This window comes from Perognathus longimembris, chromosome 1, assembly GCF_023159225.1.
Source record: "Perognathus longimembris pacificus isolate PPM17 chromosome 1, ASM2315922v1, whole genome shotgun sequence".
Taxonomy (NCBI): Eukaryota; Metazoa; Chordata; class Mammalia; order Rodentia; family Heteromyidae; genus Perognathus; species Perognathus longimembris.
The window spans coordinates 134,912,472-134,931,248 of NC_063161.1; the positions used below are offsets into that span (position 1 = coordinate 134,912,472).

Genomic DNA, 18,777 nt, shown 5'->3' on the forward strand with positions numbered 1-18,777 from the left:
TTGTTAGTTTGTTATAGCAGCCCAGGCTGAGTAGGTTTGCATATAAATGTTCATGCTTACTCTACAGTTGACACTATCTGATGACAAAAGAATGTAGTTAAAACAGGACTAAGCTTTATATCTCAAAATGTTTGTTCAACATAAATAGGAGAGTCATCAATCTGAAATCTAGCTCCACCGTATTCACCATTGTGAATAGGGATACTTCTCTATAATCCAGGAATGGTAATGTCTACCTCACAGAAAAAGTAAAAATAAAATAATTTATTTAATGCATTTGGCAGATTGTTTAATAACAAGCACTTTGTAAATGTAGTTCCTACTTATATTGGCATGACAAGAATAATCAAATATCATTGTTTCTTGTACTTACAGGAAACGCTTCTTTTAAAGACAAAGAAGACCAATTTGGGAGAACACCACTTATGTATTGTGTGTTGGCAGACAGATTAGACTGTGCAGATGCTCTCTTAAAGGCAGGAGCAGATGTCAATAAAACTGATCATAGCCAAAGAACAGCCCTCCATCTTGCAGCTCAAAAGGTAAGAAGTAAAATTACCTTGAAGAGTAACATCTTATATAGCATCTGTTAGTTGATTAATAGAACTATAAGATGGGCAGGTAATAAAGTTAGGTTTCATAGTTCCCCTAAAAGCAGTCCTTCAATTGCAGCATAAAGGATGATACATATAACTTATCAACTTTCTTTAGCCATGGAATTCATTTTATGACCTAAGAGCAGGATTAGTGAGGGAAAGGAAATACACAAAATTTTAATCGTCCTTGCATTTAAATTTGAGAAGTGTGTGTGTGAATTTTTATAATTTCACTTTTTTCCCCCTATCCTGGAGCTTGAACTCAGTGCCCAGGCACTGTCCCCGAGTTTTGCTTTGTTTTTTGAGATTTTTTTTTTCCCTCTCAAGGCTGATACTCTACCACTTGAACAACCACTCACTCCATTTTCAGCTTTCTGGTGGTTAGTTGGAGATAAGAGTCCCATGGATTTTCCTGCATGGGCTAGCTTCACACTGTGATCTTCAGATCTCAGTCTCCTGAATAACTAGGATTGTAGGTGTAGGCCACCTATGACTGGCATAAATATTACATTTTACAATAAAAAATTGCAATCTCTTTAAATATGTGGCATTGGGGATATAAAGAAAAAGTCTGAATATTTTCAGTGTTTTAAAATCTAAAATTATGTTGTCAATATAATCATTTTAAGATTTTAAATATCTCAGATTTTCACAAATATATGACAAAGATAAAATTGAAAGGTCCTAAATTAAAAACTTTCCTGAAAGTGATTTTTTTCTCTCTAACTTCCAGTACATGGTATTTTTCTTTTTGTTATTTTATACTTCTCTGTTTTTGGAATAAAAATGCATGAAAATGAATGAGATCCAGCAGAAATTATTAGAGTTATTTCCCATTTTTAAAAGTGCCCAGTTAGAGCTGATTGATTGAAGGCTAGAAAAATAACTTTTCATTAGTTGAGCATATAAAAAGGAAACTGACATTAAGATATACTATTGAATATGCTAGTTATATGCTTTCAGTTAGGGATGTCAGGTCATTTGCAAAGTTGCTTCTCCTGAATTTGCCTTTCATTATAGTAATTTCTGGGGGAAAAAAGTCTCTTTCATTTTCAACCTGAGTTTAACTGCTGTTCAAGTGTTTATAACCTTTCATCTAGGCTTGCCATATGGTAAAATTATTCATTCAGGAAAGGTAAATCCATTTAGCTTGTTATCATCAAAAATATTAAGAAATAAAAAATATTGAGAATAACACCAATATTAAGAATTTGATGCCTTAAAATTTTTTCATTGTGATTTATATAGATGCTAAACTCAGTTTCTAAACTATAGATTAGAAGAGTCTAAGATCAAGTAGATTATGTGTTAAGGAGGAGCAGAAGAGGGTATAAATTGGTGATCTGCACTACAACATCTTTAGAGAAATAATATGACCAAAAGGTTTGACAGAAGGGACATGCACAATCAGATATACTATGTTTATAAGATGCAATACACTGTTTTCTTTTGCTTTTTGTTCTCATTTTGATTTTTAATTATGGCCTTAATAGTACCAAATAACAAGTAGAATTACATTTTATGTAATAGAACTTATATAGTTGATTTCATGAATAACAAGTTCCATGTTCTTTCTAAGATCTGATAATTATACCTTTTCCCTTTTTCTCTGTTGCTGTTTGTTCTCACGTGCTTGTTAGTAACAGTAATGTAGCCATAACCTATACTAGCACTAAAATAATGTCCAGAAAAAGAGTGGTAATAATTCATTAGTACTCTACCCAAAGAATCCTGGGTTTTGTGTTTGGTTTTGTATTTAAGAAATCAGGAAAATTGTAGGTTAAGTAGGACTAAGATGTTAAATGATCTAGAAATAATTTTTGAAGACTATTTGGAGATGCTATGTCAAAGTGTGTCTTAGCCTGTCAAAGACAGACTCATACAGCTATTTGAGAAAACATCTTAAACTTGCAGGATCCTCCATAGTAATTAAAAAAAAAATATGCTCTCAATGTCAGGTTACCAAACACATAAGGAAGCAATCTACCATAAATGAGAGGAGTAGAAACAATAGATTTATTTTATGAAAAACAGCAGGTATTGGCATCATTAGATATGCAATGTAAAATAATCCTTGAGGGAATATTTAAAGATAAAAAGAATAAAAATGAGATATGAAAAAAAGACTTTTATGCATCACTTATGACCATGATTGATGGTGTTTTACTTGCCTGCCTACCGGAAACATCTATTACAACTTCGTAAAATACATACTAACAATGGAGAGTAATAAGAATAATCAGCATAGTCAGGATCTAAGAGAATATTATCATTCAGATAAGGAGAGTTCTGAAAGTAAGCACCACATTCATCCTAGCTTTTTCCTTTCAAGCATTTGAAAACTTGAGTGCAAAAGAATACATCCCTAATGGTTCTATTAGATTAAGGAAATCAAGGTAGGGGTTGTGTGGAGATACTAGTGGCTGGAACTTGAAGGACAAAATATTATAATGAAGAGAACTGTAAAGAAGAAACCCAAAAAAAACTAGATATGAATTGCTCCTAAGTCATTAGCAAATTGGTCAATTGCTCTTGTAGGTGTGACTCTTAAGAAACCTAGCAATAAACAACATCTGGGAATTAAAAGCTGAACAGTGACTATTTTTAATTATACATTTCCTTTCACTTCTAAGTCTTTAATATATAACGATTTGATTTTTGTGTAGAAATCCATTCTCAGTTTAAAACATATGGGTAACAAATTTTGCCAACACCATTTCATTTTCAGCCATACAGTGTTTGTAGTGCCGTGGTCTAGGCTTTTATATTGTATATGATCTATGTAATTTTTTTTGCCAGTCCTGGGCCTTGAACTCAGGGCCTGAGCACTGTCCCTGGCTTCTTTTTGCTCAAGGCTAGCACACTGCCACTTGAGCTATAGCACCATTTCTGGCCGTTTTCTATATATATGTGGTGCTGAGGAATTGAACCCAGGGCTTCATGTATACAAGGCAAGCACTCTTGCCACTAGGCCATATTCCCAGCCCCACTTTTTTTTTTAAATGAAAGATCTAGAGTACTAAAGGAGCATTTGGAAATTGGGAAGTTAAAGTTACATAATCAAAATGTCTGTCATGGCAGCCTAAAATACTTTGAAAGCAGAAGAAAATGGAAGTGTATAGAAAGCTATTATATTTAGGTCAGTATAAAGAAGTTGGATCAAAGATATAGAGATGTAAATATTGATTTAATAAGTATTTGCCTCAGCTTCCTGTTTACTGAGATGTCAGGCATGTGATCCTTTGCCCAGCTTGCTTATTCACTGCAATAAAAATATTTAATAAAAAAATAAGTATTTTCCAAATATCTTCTGTGTAATCATGATCATATATCTAGAGAGAATATGAGAAAATGAATCACATGTATCTACTATAGGTAGGGGCTCGTCATACCAACACTGTTAAATTCATTTCCCTCCATGTAGTAAACCTTTCCGATAAATTGGATGTTAGGTGTTCTTTCCAAGTATTATCTATCTCATTTAATTCTGGTATCTGTGATACCCTGAATCCGTAAACTCTGAAGTGTGCTATTTATTTAATTGTCAACATTCATGTCTATGTACATGGACTCATTTGTTTATTAGTTAAAGCTATCTATAATCAGTACTCAATTCAAGCACAAAAATGAAAGCTATCCCATGGTCAGTTTTATAAATTAGCAATAAGCAAAATATGTAAGTAGCCATTGTTATTATGGACTTAAAAAGATCAACCATTCTTGTGTCACTTATTAGGGTGTGTGTGTGTGTGTGTGTGTGTGTGTGTGTGAGTGAGAAAGAGAGAGAGCAAATGTTATTGTTGTTCATTCATAAGGGCTGTTAGTGAGGAAAACTCATGTTCCCAATAGCATTTTGTTCATATCTGTTTGAGTCCCATTTCCTTGCACTGTAATTATTGTTTACTTATTTCTTTTCTACTAAGTGGGACCCTCAGGCAAAAACCTTGTTTCATTTCTTTTTTAATCCTGCTAGATCAGCAGTGTCTGACATATGTGTTTGAATGAATTTTATGCTACTTACATAGAAGGTCATTATTAATATAAATGCTACACATTTTGTTTATTAGAAACATTTATCCAGCTTCAAAATATATGTATGCAGAAAACTTATTGAACTTCGCTGCTTGGCTCTGACATATATTCACTTCTCTGGAAATAAATTGCTCTTAGTCCAAGAAGCTAGAGAAATGGTACCCATGGGAATAAAAATTAATCTCAGTATTCTGAACATCTGTGCCTAATTTGTTTTTCATTTGGTACCTTCAGTGTAATCCAAGAAAGAAATTGGTCATACCTTTTCTAAGCTTCTCACAACTAAAAATATATATTTTATTGTTAGCAGTGTTGTGCTCCAGGGAGCCTACTATTTCTGACTTCTACAAATATGGTTACTTATTAATCAGACTTATTTTATTAAATCTTTAGAAATTTTACCAAATGTTAATACTTGTACATGGTTACTGTTCTAGGAGCTTAGTAGTTTGACTTTCAGAGGATTAAGACTACCCATTTTGAAAAAATCATCATGGTAGGGGCTGGGAATATGGCCTAGTGGCAAGAGAAGCCCTGGGTTCGATTCCCCAGCACCACATATACAGAAAATGGCCGGAAATGCACTGTGGCTCAAGTGGTAGAGTGCTAGCCTTGAGCAAAGAGAAGCCAGGGACAGTGCTCAGGCCCTGAGTCCAAGGCCCAGGACTGGCAAAAAAAGAAAAAAAGAAAAATCATCATGGTAAACCAAGAAAACTAAAGAAATCACATTGTGGCTGCTTTGTGCTTTTAAAAATTCAGTAACAGGGCTGGGAATATGGCCTAGTGGCAAGAGTGCTTGCCTCCTACACATGAAGCTCTCGGTTCGATTCCCCAGTACCACATATATGGAAAATGGCCAGAAGGTGCGCTGTGGCTCAGGTGGCAGAGTGCTAGCCTTAGGCGGGAAGAAGCCAGCGACGGTGCTCAAGCCCTGAGTCCAAGGCCCAGGACTGGCCAAAAAAAGAAAAAATTCAGGAACAATTTTCAATTTGCCTATGAAAACTGAATCTTAAATGCTAACTTTCAGTTTTTAAGAATGCTGTTTCCTTATTAATGATTTATAGACTATAAAACAGAAGGATTGAATACTTCTGAAATTTTTTAGGAAAACTAATACCAAATAATACTATTAGATTTCCTTGTTTTGTGCACATACACACAAACACACCAAACAATACACTCCCCAGTCCCCTTCAGTTCAGTGATCCTATATTCCCCTCAGTATAGATATGCCTACCATAACTCCTTTGCCACAGTTCTTCAGAGATTTTATCTAGATAAATACCTAAGAAAAATAAATGCCTCTTTTTGCCATAGACTTATGTAAGAGTGATCATAGTTTTATTTATAATAACAAACATTCAATCCATTCTTTGGGGTTTTTGTTTTGTTTTGTTTGTTGATAGAATTGAACTCAGGGCCTTGGGCATGCTAGGTAAGTACTTACTATTGAGATACATTCCTAGCCCCAAAACTTTAATAATAACTCAAACAGTTCAAACATCCTTTCAGCAAACAAATGAGTAAATAAATTGTAGTATGTTGTGACTATACAATAAAAAAATGAAATACTGATACATTCAAGTTCTTGAATTTCATAGACATTTTGACAGAAGGAATCAGAACTTTTTGTTTATATGTTTTTATGCATTTCAAGAATAGTCAAAACTGGTATGTAGTAATTCAAACCACACTCATGGTTACCTGAGGGATGGGTAATAACTAAGAAGAGACATGGAGAAGCTTTCAGGAGTGTTAGAAAGATTTTACATCTTGACTTATGTGGTAACCACATAAAATGAATATATCTTCTAAAGATCTATGTAATTTGTTGTATGCATGTTCTATCATAAATGATTGTTTTAAATGATACATGTCCTTGTAAATACCGAGTGAGCTCACATTTCCCCAACTTCAGTCAGAGGACCTACATGGAAGCCTTGAATCCAAGCTCCGTCTTGCTATTAAGCAAGATGTTCTCTCACAGACTTTTATGCCATGTTAGCCTCAAATGGAAGTCCCTCAATCTTTACCTCCCAAATAACTAGTACTATAGGCTGTAGCTGTAATGCCCAGTTCAGTCAGGAAATACTTTAAGATGAGAGATTGTATGCATATAAAAGTTTGATAACTAATAATAACATAAGCCTCACCTAATACCCAATATGTCCATCACCCCACTTCAGTTTTTGTTGGTCGGTTGTAGGGCTTGAACTCAGGGCTTGGGGGATGTCCCTGAGCTGTTTTGCTCAAAGCTAGTGCTCTACTACTGCAAGCCTTACTTGCAGTTTTCTGTTGGTTAATTGGAGATAAGAGTCTCATGGACTTTCCTGCCCAGGCTGGGTTCAAACCATCCACGATCCTCAGATCTCAGCCTCCTGAGTAGCTAGGATTACAGGTGTGAGTCACTGGCACTCAGCAATAATTATTAATTCATAATCTTTTTATCTCTACACTCCAACTGGGTTCTTTTAAAACCAATCACAGTGGGGCTGGGAATATGGCCTAATGGCAAGAGTGCTTGACTCGTATACATGAGGCCTTGGGTTCGATTCCTCAGCACCACATATACAGAAAATGGCCAGAAGTGGCGCTGTGGCTCAAGTGGCAGAGTGCTAGCCTTGAGCAAAAAAGAAGCCAGGGACAGTGCTCAGGCCCTGAGTTCACGGCCTAGGACTGGCCAAAAAAAAAATAATAATAAAAATAACAGATATTCACAAATATTTCAATGAATATATTAAAAGAGAAATATATTTACATATCCTTATAATACTATTGTACCAGAAAAGAAATTAATGAAAACAAAGTGGGTGGTATGCACGCAGTTACAAATGAATGAACTGAAGTATAATACACTATTGAGAGCTCTAATAATATAATTCTTTAGAAAGACTAAGTCAACCCCAACAAAGTAAGTATACCAAGAAATGAGTGCTTGCAAGAGGATAGGTTGGGGCCAAGTGGAGAAGGGTAGAAGAATAAAGGGAGAAAAGACAACTCAGTCAAGAATTCATTGTATATACCACAGAATTGAGAAAAACAAGGGGAGGGAGAGATTGAAATGGGGGATGAAGATGTTGAAGGGATAACACAGATCAAGATGCATTGTATACATAAACTGCTTTGTTAAATGGTTAAAAAATCAATATATAACCTTAAAATTAAAGAAAGTAAGAAAAGGGATGTGTTGAGAGGATAGGTGAGAATGTTGAAAGTGGTGAATTGATCAAGATGTATTCATAAACTGCTTTGCTGAATGGCAACTTCTTTGTACAACTAAAGATAATAAACATTCCAAAAAAGAAAAGCTCAGAGACAGTGCCAAGGCCCTGAGTTCAAGCGTGTGTGTGCACACACAAACACACACACACACACACCAGTAGAAATGCTAATGTTAACATACTTACTTTTAGTATTTATCAGTTAACAAAATACAAGAACTGGTTTCAATGACAATATTAAATATTATTATTAAATATTAATTATATCAACTTCTAAATGTAATTGGGAAAATACCTGTATTTGTGATACAGGTGGTCTTCAGATACTGTTCCATACTCATATTTATTTGTAGATAGTCAGCTTATTTGCTTTCTGTAATCTCTGCCATTATCAACTAGAATTTTATCTTTATTTTGTATTCACAGTTCTATGAAATGGATAGGTTAGTAGTAGAACCCTATTTTATATAACATTCAAGCACATGAAAATATTTTCAAACCTGCTTATTAAAGAAACACATGCTAAACATGGGTGCCCATGCTCCTACCTGTCAACTTACTGTATGGGGATAAATAAGTGCTTTCATATATTGCTGCTAGAATAACTGTCTAAATTGTAAATGCATATATCCTTGGACCTAGCACTGCTGTTTGTGATCATTGATTGTAATGATAAACCTGCACAAATAAGAAATAGTGTTTTTTTGTTTGTTTGTTTTTTGTTTATTTTGGCCAGTCCTGGGCCTTGGACTCAGGGCCTGAGCTCTGTCCCTGGCTTCCTTTTGCTCAAGGCTAGCACTCTGCCACTTGAGCCACAGCGCCACTTCTGGCCGTTTTCTGTATATGTGGTGCTGGGGAATCGAACCCAGGGCCTCATGTATACGAGGCAAGCTCTCTTGCCACTAGGCCATATCCCCAGCCCAGAAATAGTGTTGTTGTTGTTGTTGTTGTTGTTGTTGTTGTTGTTGTTGTTGTTGTTGTTTGCCAGTCCTGGAGCTTGGACTCAGGGCCTGAGCACTGTCCCTGGCTTCTTTTTGCTCAGGGCTAGCACTCTGCCACTTGAGCCACAGCGCCACTTCTGGTCATTTTCTGTATATGTGGTGCTGTGGAATCGAACCCAGGGCTTCATGTATATGAGGCAAGCAAGCACTCTTGCCACTAGGCCATATCCCCAGCCCAGAAATAATGTATTTAGAAGATTATTTATGACAGCAATATTTACAAAACCAAGGTGGGAAAGAGTCCAGATGCTCCGCGACGGGAATCTGGTTTCACGAAAGACGGTATCTTTATATAGTGGACTACAATAGGACTGGAAAAGAATGAGGTTGTTTTGCTGTGTAAATGAAAACATCTCCAAACTACATTATTAAATTAATAAGGAATAGGTTTCAAACAGTTTGTTTAGGACATGGGATAGGGATTAAGTCATCAGTAGAGTACTTGCCCAACATGCACAAGGGCCTTGGTTTTATCCATATGCATGTGTGTATGATATATTGGTATATGATATATGATATGATACATATACATATGAATTGGTAAGAAATTAACACACTTTAAGAACAGAGTACCAAAAAAGACTATAAAGTACGAAACCTTCCTAAACACAAATAAGAAACTAAATTTTAAATTTAGTACACAAAAAGATAGATATTTTTGAGGAAGACTTAAATAATGGAAATATACAGGATAATTGTAAGTTTTTTAAAAAAAATCCAGTGTCATAGGCACAAATGATAGACAGATTACTGCAAAGAAAGGTAATTAAACTCTACAACAACATTTAAGGAGCTGAAGCATAAGTAAAATATTAGCAAAGAACCAGAGCAGTACAAGGAAAAGATCTTTAGCACATTAAGAAGAAAATATTTCAACTAAGCTGTTACTTAAAGCCTCAATAATATTTTTAGGGGAGACTATATATTAGAAATAACCTCTTCTCTTTTTTTTGCACACTCTCAATCTTCACTTTGTTCTTTCTGAATAACCAACATATATCCATCCCTTTATGTCTAAGAAAAGTAATTTTTTATATATGGTGTAACATACATGAAAGAATTCTTAAGTCCAATATTTGACTGTTCCATTGATGAGCTATTAGTGAAGTAACAATAGGGTTGTGAAGACTTTGATCATCTTATTCGAGGTTAATAGATTACCATGTATTAACTGTTTTTTCAAACTTTCGCCCATTGTAGCAAAAATTTTGTACTTGTACCATAATGTATACCTTTGCTTTAGTTAAACTTTATCAGTGGGGAAGACTTGGCTTCTGTATGGTTGTATTAACTCAGTCCTCTTTAGAACTATTCAATAAGTGCCCATTCTAGCATAAATGTGTAGCCAATAATTACCTGAATAGTAAACAATCCCACTGTTCCTGAGCTTTGGGCTATTGGTAAGCCTCTAAAAGAAAGCAGCATGAAATATTCACGATATTCTCATTGCTTAGAAATGTTAGGTCTTAACAGATAAAACTTATATTCTAGCGTATTATTGAACTCTCAAGAAATCTGTAGCCTAAGATGGGTCATTTTAGACAACGCTTTCAGTTTACCTCTGTTTTATTTTTTTATTTCAGTTCTTATCTAGAGTATTCCTAGTTTTCCCTGGGCAGGAAGAAAGTTCTAATCTGAAGAATCTGCTTCATTTCAGCCTAACTTCTAGAGTTTCAACAAGCATGTTTGTCTTCTTCCACCTAGTCAGAAACTACTTCCAAACCTACCTCTCGTTTTGATAGCAGTTTAGAAACTGCTGTCAAATGTTTATGATCTTACGTTAAAATGCGTTAGGGTCTGGGAATATGGCTTAGTGGTAGAGTGCTTGCCTAGTATGCATGGAGCCCTGGGTTCGATTCCTCATAATCACATAAACAGAAAAAGCTGAAAGTGGCACTGTGGTTCAAATGGTAGAGTGCTAGACTTCAGCAAAAGAAACTCAGGGGGCTGGGGATATGGCTGAGTGGCAAGAGTGCTTGCCTCATATACATGAGGCCCTGGGTTCAATTCCCCAGCACCACATATACAGAAAATGGCCAGAAGTGGCGCTGCAGCTCAAGTGGCAGAGTGCTAGCTAGCCTTGAGCAAAAAGAAGCCAGGGACAGTGCTCAGGCCCTGAGTCCAAGCCCCAGGACTGGCAAAAAAGAAAAAGAAAAAGAAAAAAGAAACTCAGGGACAGTGCTCAGGTCCTGAGTTCAAGCACCAGGACTGGCCAAAAAAAAAAAAAAAAACAGGAGTGCCCCACTTAAAGCCAACTGTTCTTTTGAACAATCCAAGAATTGAAATCAAATCTATCTGTCCTTTAATATGTTGATTATAATTCATGTTTTTCTACCTGCATGAGTAAATTTAGTGACAAGGCACAACATGTCGATGCATCTTCATTGAAATCATTATTTTGAAATTTTCCAGCATGATTCTAATATGAAAAAAAGCTCATTTGGCTTCATAATAGTCTCATGGAATTTTGAATATTTGTATGCTATCTATATAGTATATGTTTACTGAGGTCTAGTTTGATGTAGTTCTTTGAGACCTCTTGGTCAGTTACAGAGTTAAGAATTCTCTTATTCTGATTCCCAACTCAGTGCTTCTGATAATGTTGTGCCAAGTTGCAAGACCACCCCCAAGAAGACCACCAAGATTCAGACACTCCGAAATGCAAAAGCAAGGCAAGGGTTTATTGAACGAGCTGCCAACTCGGGCCTCGTCCTACCCACCGACACAGCGGAGGTTAGGAGGAAGCCCCGAGCTGTGATTACACAGGGCTTATAAAGGCAAAGAACAAGGTTACAACAATCAGCTGTGCAAGCAAGATTAGCACACAGGTACAAATCTGATTGGCTCAGGGTTCGATTCTAAAATGGGGTTCACGTGGTGGGGCCTGACTTCAAAGTCTGGCACCTCATTTCCCCCTTTTTCTTTTTGGTACCTTGGGAGCCAATCATGGCTCCATTCTGTCCATTTCAATGGCTTGCATGTCTAGGGGATGATATAGAGGTAAGGCATGGGCCAGTAGGACCCAATGTAGTAACCAAAGGGCCTGTCACCATTTCTTACAAGAATATTCTCTGTACCTCTGTTCTGCATGTCTCTAGTTTATCCTGCCTCATCTTCCCAAAAACAACTCTGGTCCCTTGATTTTAAAGGGGGGCTGATGGGTGAAGATCATCCATCTTCTGTAATTTCTTCAGGCTGACTCAGGGGCGTTGACCTTACCTAGCCAGGAACCTATAACCTTAGTCTACTTTTCCAAGGGACTGCAGGATTGCTGCAAACTGAAAATTAACTTTCAGCTATACAGACTTACCATTAGCTCTATAGTGTTTAGTATCCAAATGTAAGCAACAAAATAATACATAAACTTCTCAACTGTGCTCTAAGGGTCGGGTGGCTATACCCGTATTCCTGAGCAAGCTCAAAACTACCTAAAATAAGGGGGTCACCTCACTTTGGAGTGAGCTGCCAAAATGACATCAACACTAGCCAGGGTAGTAAGGAAAGAAGGCAAAAAGAAAATTATAACAATATTCAGTCTAACTTTCTTTTCTTGAGGCGAAGGCGAAGCGGCTGAGTTGGGTGCTTGGAGACCTCCCATGTTCCATCACGGTAGTTGTCATCCAGGGCAAAGGGGTCAGCTGGCCTGGCGTGGGAGCAATGGACCCAAGTGGTGACGCCATCTACTTTAAGGGCCGTGGGAGTAGTCAGTAGCACCACGTAGGGTCCCTTCCATCGTGGTTCTAAGGATTTGGAGTTATGCCTCCGGACGAACACCCAATCTCCTGGCCTGAATAAATGGGGGATAGGGACAGAAGCAGAATCATATAATGCCTTGAGTTGGGGCCACATTTTCTTGTGCACGAGCTGCAAATAATCAAGTTTACACAAAAATTCAATATCATCCAAATCAGTGAGCAATTCAGTCTGAAGGCTAGGGATAATGGGCGGAGGGTACCCGTACATTATTTCAAAAGGAGTAAAGCCAAGTTGATAGGGAGAATTTCTTACCCTAAGTAGAGCAAAAGGAAGGAGTGACACCCAGTCTGCGCCAGTCTCTAAGGCCAATTTAGTTAAGGTCTCTTTTAGAGTCCGATTCATTCTCTCTACCTGTCCTGAACTCTGGGGTCTACAAGCACAATGCAATTTCCAATCTGTCCCCAGTGCAGCGGCTATTCCCTGACTTACTTTTGAAACGAAAGCCGGTCCGTTGTCCGACCCAATGGTGGATGGGAAGCCATACCTGGGTAGGATTTCTTCCAGGATCTTCTTAGCCACTATATTCGCAGTTTCATGCTTTGTTGGATAGGCTTCCACCCATCCTGAAAAGGTGTCTACAAAAACTAGCAAATATTTGTATCCAAATTTTCCAGGTTTGATTTTTGTGAAATCTACTTCCCAATACACGCCTGGCCTATCCCCACGGAAGCGAGCTCCTTTAGTAACTTGTTGATTGGGGGCATTGGTAAGCTGACAGATCTTGCAATTTTTAACAATATACCTTTGCAGGCCTTTAACAGATCTCAATAAGGACACAATCTCAGGTCTACAAGCTTTACTAAACAGATGTATGAGCTTAAAATTCTCACTGCCAGTCAGGGCTTTGAGTAAATGCGGGGGGTGAGATTTTAATCTATCCTCTCATTTGACAAACTTACTCTTACTAACCACTATCACAGATGACTGGCAAATTCCTGCCCAGTAGACAGACATGGGCATTGGAAAGGCATGCTTATGAACTATTCTTCTAGGACTTCCCGGCTTTAACTTTTGAAAGGCCAACAGTAGTGACTCTAGGATCTGACACCATCTCTGCCATCCAAGCAGTGGCTTACTGCCTCTGGATGCTCCATCACTTTTGTCCCAGGAGGAGTGACTTTCCACTGGACTTGGACTCAGGGCCTGAGTGCTGTCCCTCAGCTTTCCAGCTCAAGACTAGCACCGTACCACTTTTGAGCTCCACACCACTCCGTTCCCAGCACTCTGCTGGCTGATTAGAGACAAGTCTCTCACAGGGACCTTTCTTTGCCCGGGCTGGCTTCGAACCGCAGATTCAGATCAATGAGTCTTTTAAGGGGCCACTTTACTCCAATTATAAGCAACAAGGTGGTCCACACAGAAGTAGTTTTTAAGCATGCTCTCTTACCTGGAACTTATTAAGGGTCAGTATTAGATCTTGACAAACTTGTAGGAATCACCTGTGCTTCTCTGTGGGCCTGCTGGAAACTGTTACAAAAAAAACCTACAAAGAAGCTGGAATGGCAATTAAACATTTTGGTAGCCATAATTCTCCTTTTCTCACTTTGCAATAATTATTTAGGACAATTTTACTTCCAAATTTCTTATCTAGAAATGTATTCTTGATTTCCAAAGCCTTTTTAACACTAACACAACATTTTAGCTTTTATCTGCATTGGAAAAACTGAAGCTCACAGGCAATCTGAAACCAGGTGCCACCCTTTGCTTACGGGCTGCTTGTTCCAAAAGAGCCTCTTTTTTTTTTTTTCTTCAGTCCCAGTTACTGCATGGCATGAAGACCTTTGAATTTAAACTTAGTTTTGCATCATACTGCAGTCTTGAACATGTTCACGAACTCACACATGCACAAACACATACATTTTCAAAAGATCTTCAAGCACGCAGAATAAGCATCAGCCATACATTTTCCAGTGGCAAGACATATTTTGTCAATCTTACTCCTGCAACACGCACATTTTAAGACAAAACCTTTAATATATGATTTTAGCATTCTCCAGCCTCATTTTCCAGGGCTTGTTTCTGCTTAAGAAGGCTGGGTGGGGGTCCCCCTAGAGTTCTTTTTTGCGGACATTCTCACTGATTGACTGATTGTGGGCTGTCACCTGTACATCTTTCCAGTGAGCTAAAGTCAAGTCCAGGGGAGTGGAAGGAACGTTCCCCATCATCCGTTTGTCAGTCAGGCACGGTGCAAGAAACACACAAAAATGAGCTATCTCCTTAACCTCCCTCCAGTGAGCTAGGATCAAGTCTAGGGGGCTAGATGGTGGTCCTCAAGATAGAACGTTATCCATAGCTCTGATCAGATGTTCAGTCCAAAAGGCTACAAAAAACAAAACAATTAATACAAAAGGAGGAAAACACACAGGCCTAAGAAAAGCTACGAGTTGGAGATCTCCCAAGCTGGGCCACAACCTCCTACAAGGGTGCAGAAGGAATGGACCCGAGTTGGCCCACAACCTCCTGTAAGAAGGAGTGGACCCGAGTTGGCCCACAACCTCCTGCAAGGGTGCAGAAGGAGTGGACCCGAGTTACGAGTTGGAGATCTCCCAAGTTGGCCCACAACCTCCTGCCAGTGTACAGGAGGAGTGGACCCAAGTTGGCCCACAACCTCCTGCCAGATAAGCAGAAGGAGCAGACCCAAGTACAAGGTGGGCGGGTTGAGTCTCGTTTAGGAGGCCCTCCTGGTCAGTTCCGGCCAAAAACCAAACTGACTCGCGCCCTACAAGTATAAGCAAAAGCAAAACAGACAAACAGACAAATTACAGGACAAGACAAATGAACAGCGCTGTTTTATTACCTTCGGAGTCTGGGATCTTGGGGTCTCTGGGGCTATCCCGGACGAGCCCCCAAATGTTGTGCCAAGTTGCAAGACCACCCCCAAGAAGACCACCAAGATTCAGACACTCCGAAATGCAAAAGCAAGGCAAGGGTTTATTGAACGAGCTGCCAACTCGGGCCTCGTCCTACCCACCGACACAGCGGAGGTTAGGAGGAAGCCCCGAGCTGTGATTACACAGGGCTTATAAAGGCAAAGAACAAGGTTACAACAATCAGCTGTGCAAGCAAGATTAGCACACAGGTACAAATCTGATTGGCTCAGGGTTCGATTCTAAAATGGGGTTCACGTGGTGGGGCCTGACTTCAAAGTCTGGCACCTCAATAATGCTGCCCTAAAAGGGAACTGTCTATTTTCCTGAAGCTTATTTCCTCAGACTTGTACTTCTGGCCCAGGTAATTTGCCAAATCCAGTTGCCCATCAGACTTCCAAAGAAATACTTACCCCTTTCTTTCTCATAGACCTGACTCAGAGTTTGAACCCAAAGCTTCTTCCTTTAATTTCACTATTTGTCTTGTCTTTGTCATATTTCTCAAACACATTAGAGTAAACTTGAAGATTGTGTTTTAAAATCGACATGGCTGATAGAATTTTGATTTAAACATAATATTTCCATAACTATAATAGTTGGCTAATCACCTGTATCTCTTTACTGACCTTCACTTTTACTAAGTCATGAAAATACAAGTATCTGCTTTCTGTGAAGAGATTCAGAGATCCCCATAAGCCTTCATTCCCATGGAAACCAATCAAAAACTAAAGGGAAAAGAAAGAGTATATATTGAATTTCCCTGAGACCAACAGCTTGTTTTTCATTAGACTCATGCTGATTTCTTTTAAACTCCAGGCACAAGGCCAACAAATATATTTTTTTATGGCTGATAAAAAGGAACTTCAGATCCATTTACTTTCTTTTAACCTTTTAAAAATTAATTTTGTATGTAACATCAATTCAAAAGAAAATAAGAGCATTAATTCTTGAATTATCTTCTATGTCACAGAACCATAATTGTTCATGTAGCTTCTCTTATTTTTCTCCCACTCATATTTAATGGTTAATAAAAGGCTAAGAGGAACTGGGCATTATGGTACTCAAGTAGTAGGAACAAGAGAATCAAGAGTTTGAAGAAAAAGTGAGACTCTTACCTCAAAAATAAAAACAAAGGGTTAGGGAATTGCTCAAGAAATAGAGTGCTTGCCTAGTAAGCACACAGACCTGAAATCAATCTTTAGTATGTCAAAGGAAGAAGAAAATTAATTTTTAAAAATAAAGAGTACTAGGCAATCAGAGGACTTGTTATTCCAATGGTATATATATTTCCTGGGCCTGAGCATAATATTTTCCCTATAACCTGTCAGTCATAAGACTCTTTGCATTTGCTTTGGCTAATAAGCTTTTACAAGTCCCAAATGATTATTTACAACTAACACAGGTAACCAGAATACCAAAATAAGGGGATTAAGGGAGCCAGGGAAGGGCTGGGAATGTGGTTTAGCAGTAGAGTGCTTACCTAGCATACATGAAGCCCTAGGTTCCATTCCTCAGCACCACATATACAGAAAAAAAGCCAGAAGTGGTGCTATGGCTCAAGTGGTAGAGTACTAGTCTTGAGCATCAAGAAGCCAGGGACAGTGCTCAGGCCCTGAGTTCAAGCCCCAGGACTGGCCGGAAAAGAGAGAGAGAGAGAGCCAGGATGAGTTCGGGCAGAAATGGCATGTTGTAGATTATCTATCTATCTATGTATCTATCTATGTATCTATGTATCTATCTATCTATCTATCTATCTATCTATCTATCTATCTATCTATCTATCTATCATAGCTAGGTATTGAATGAACTAAGGGCCTTGCACATACAATATGAGTCTGCATGACCTTATTTTGAATCTCTCCCCCTTTCCTCACTTCATAAGCCTCTCCAGCTTTAGTGCTTTGCTCCAACAGTCAAGAAATGTTTGCATTTGCTTTTCCCTCTGCTAGGAATACTATTCTAAAAGGGATCTGCATATTAAATTCATTCACTCTACAGTTTTTTATTTGAAAGTCTCCATGTCAGTGGACCCTTCCCTGAGTAACCTAATTCCTGTATTCATCTCAAGACCTTTGATTAATTCTGCCTTTTGTTATTTCCACAGTGTTGAGTGCTGTCCAAAATACCATATATTTTCCTTATTTATCTTACTTATTGTCTTTCACCCCACTAGAATATAATCAGTGTCCATGAACTTACGAGGTTCCCCCCCTCCCCGGCTTATTTACTATTTTTCCCCATTGCCTAGAACAAATACATGATTGATGTTCAAAAATATTTGTCAACTGAATGAGTATATTTCTAAAGTTATGACTTTATTAATTCCCCCAATAGCCCAGACTTTCTTACATATGCATATATTCTCCGGGAAAAACAGACAACGATATTCCAGTTGTCCAATATTAGAATGTTTTCTAAACAAAGACTAGCTCCCACTTGCTAGCTCTTTTTTTTTTTCTTGTAAAAACCCCATTGCCCACATCAATGACTCTTGCTTACTCTTTATATAATACTTCCTCTCTTGGGACTATGAATTTCTTCTTTCTTTCTTCCCATCCCCGTCCCCCAATTTTCTTGTTAAATAGCCACCACTGTCCATTCACAATGACTCTCTTTGGAAAGTGAGTCAGTGCAGCCTAGTGGAGAGTGGAGACCTGAGCATTTGCATCTCCCAAATGTTTGTATTGACAAATGGCAGTCATTTATTGACATTTATGTCCCTTGGTGATACTTCAATTGGCTTATCTTTGCTGGTCAAATGCCTTAATTGTTCTGGCCTTTAATTCAGTCAAAGTTGGAGCTAGAGCAGAGGGGAAAGAAAAGGAGCAAGTCTAACAGAACATCAAGCTTGAGCTGGGAGGCTGCTGGCAACGATCAGCCTGTCATAATGTTATGATTTGTTCATTTTTATACCATTTATTAGCCTTTACTTGTTGTGCCATTTGGCCTCCAGGGCAGATAAAGTGCTGTCTAATTTGGTAGGTTTGCTTCTGTCAGAGCAGCCTCGACAGGGAAGGTGTTAGCTGCAGTGACAAATAATCAATAGCTGTCGTTGTCATGAGGAACGTGAGCAGTTGGGCCTTTCATCTGGAGGATTAGAGGTCTAATTGGATTGAGAATAGGGAGGGTGGGCTGTTGGGTAACCCTGTCAGCCTTGTGAAGCTGTCAAATGTCAGCCTTATTCATGGTGAAGGGAATAAGGAACCGTGTGCTTTCAGAATTGAGGAAGAAGGCATGTGAAAGCCCTTTATACAAAGGAATAGATACTGAAGTTGACTCAGCTAACATACACTCTCTTTTTTAT

The 18,777-nt window shown here is 38.3% G+C and overlaps 1 protein-coding gene across 3 annotated transcripts in view; it reads left to right on the forward strand.

The window, feature by feature from the left end:
- The window catches only part of Invs (inversin), a 103,161-nt gene that overhangs the window by 14,229 nt on the left and 70,155 nt on the right, over nt 1-18,777 (forward strand). For all 3 annotated transcript variants that reach the window (XM_048338083.1, XM_048338102.1, XM_048338093.1), the window contains one exon: nt 376-542. In XM_048338083.1, the coding sequence (XP_048194040.1) occupies nt 376-542 (167 nt within the window). The remainder of the gene's footprint in view (nt 1-375; nt 543-18,777) is intronic.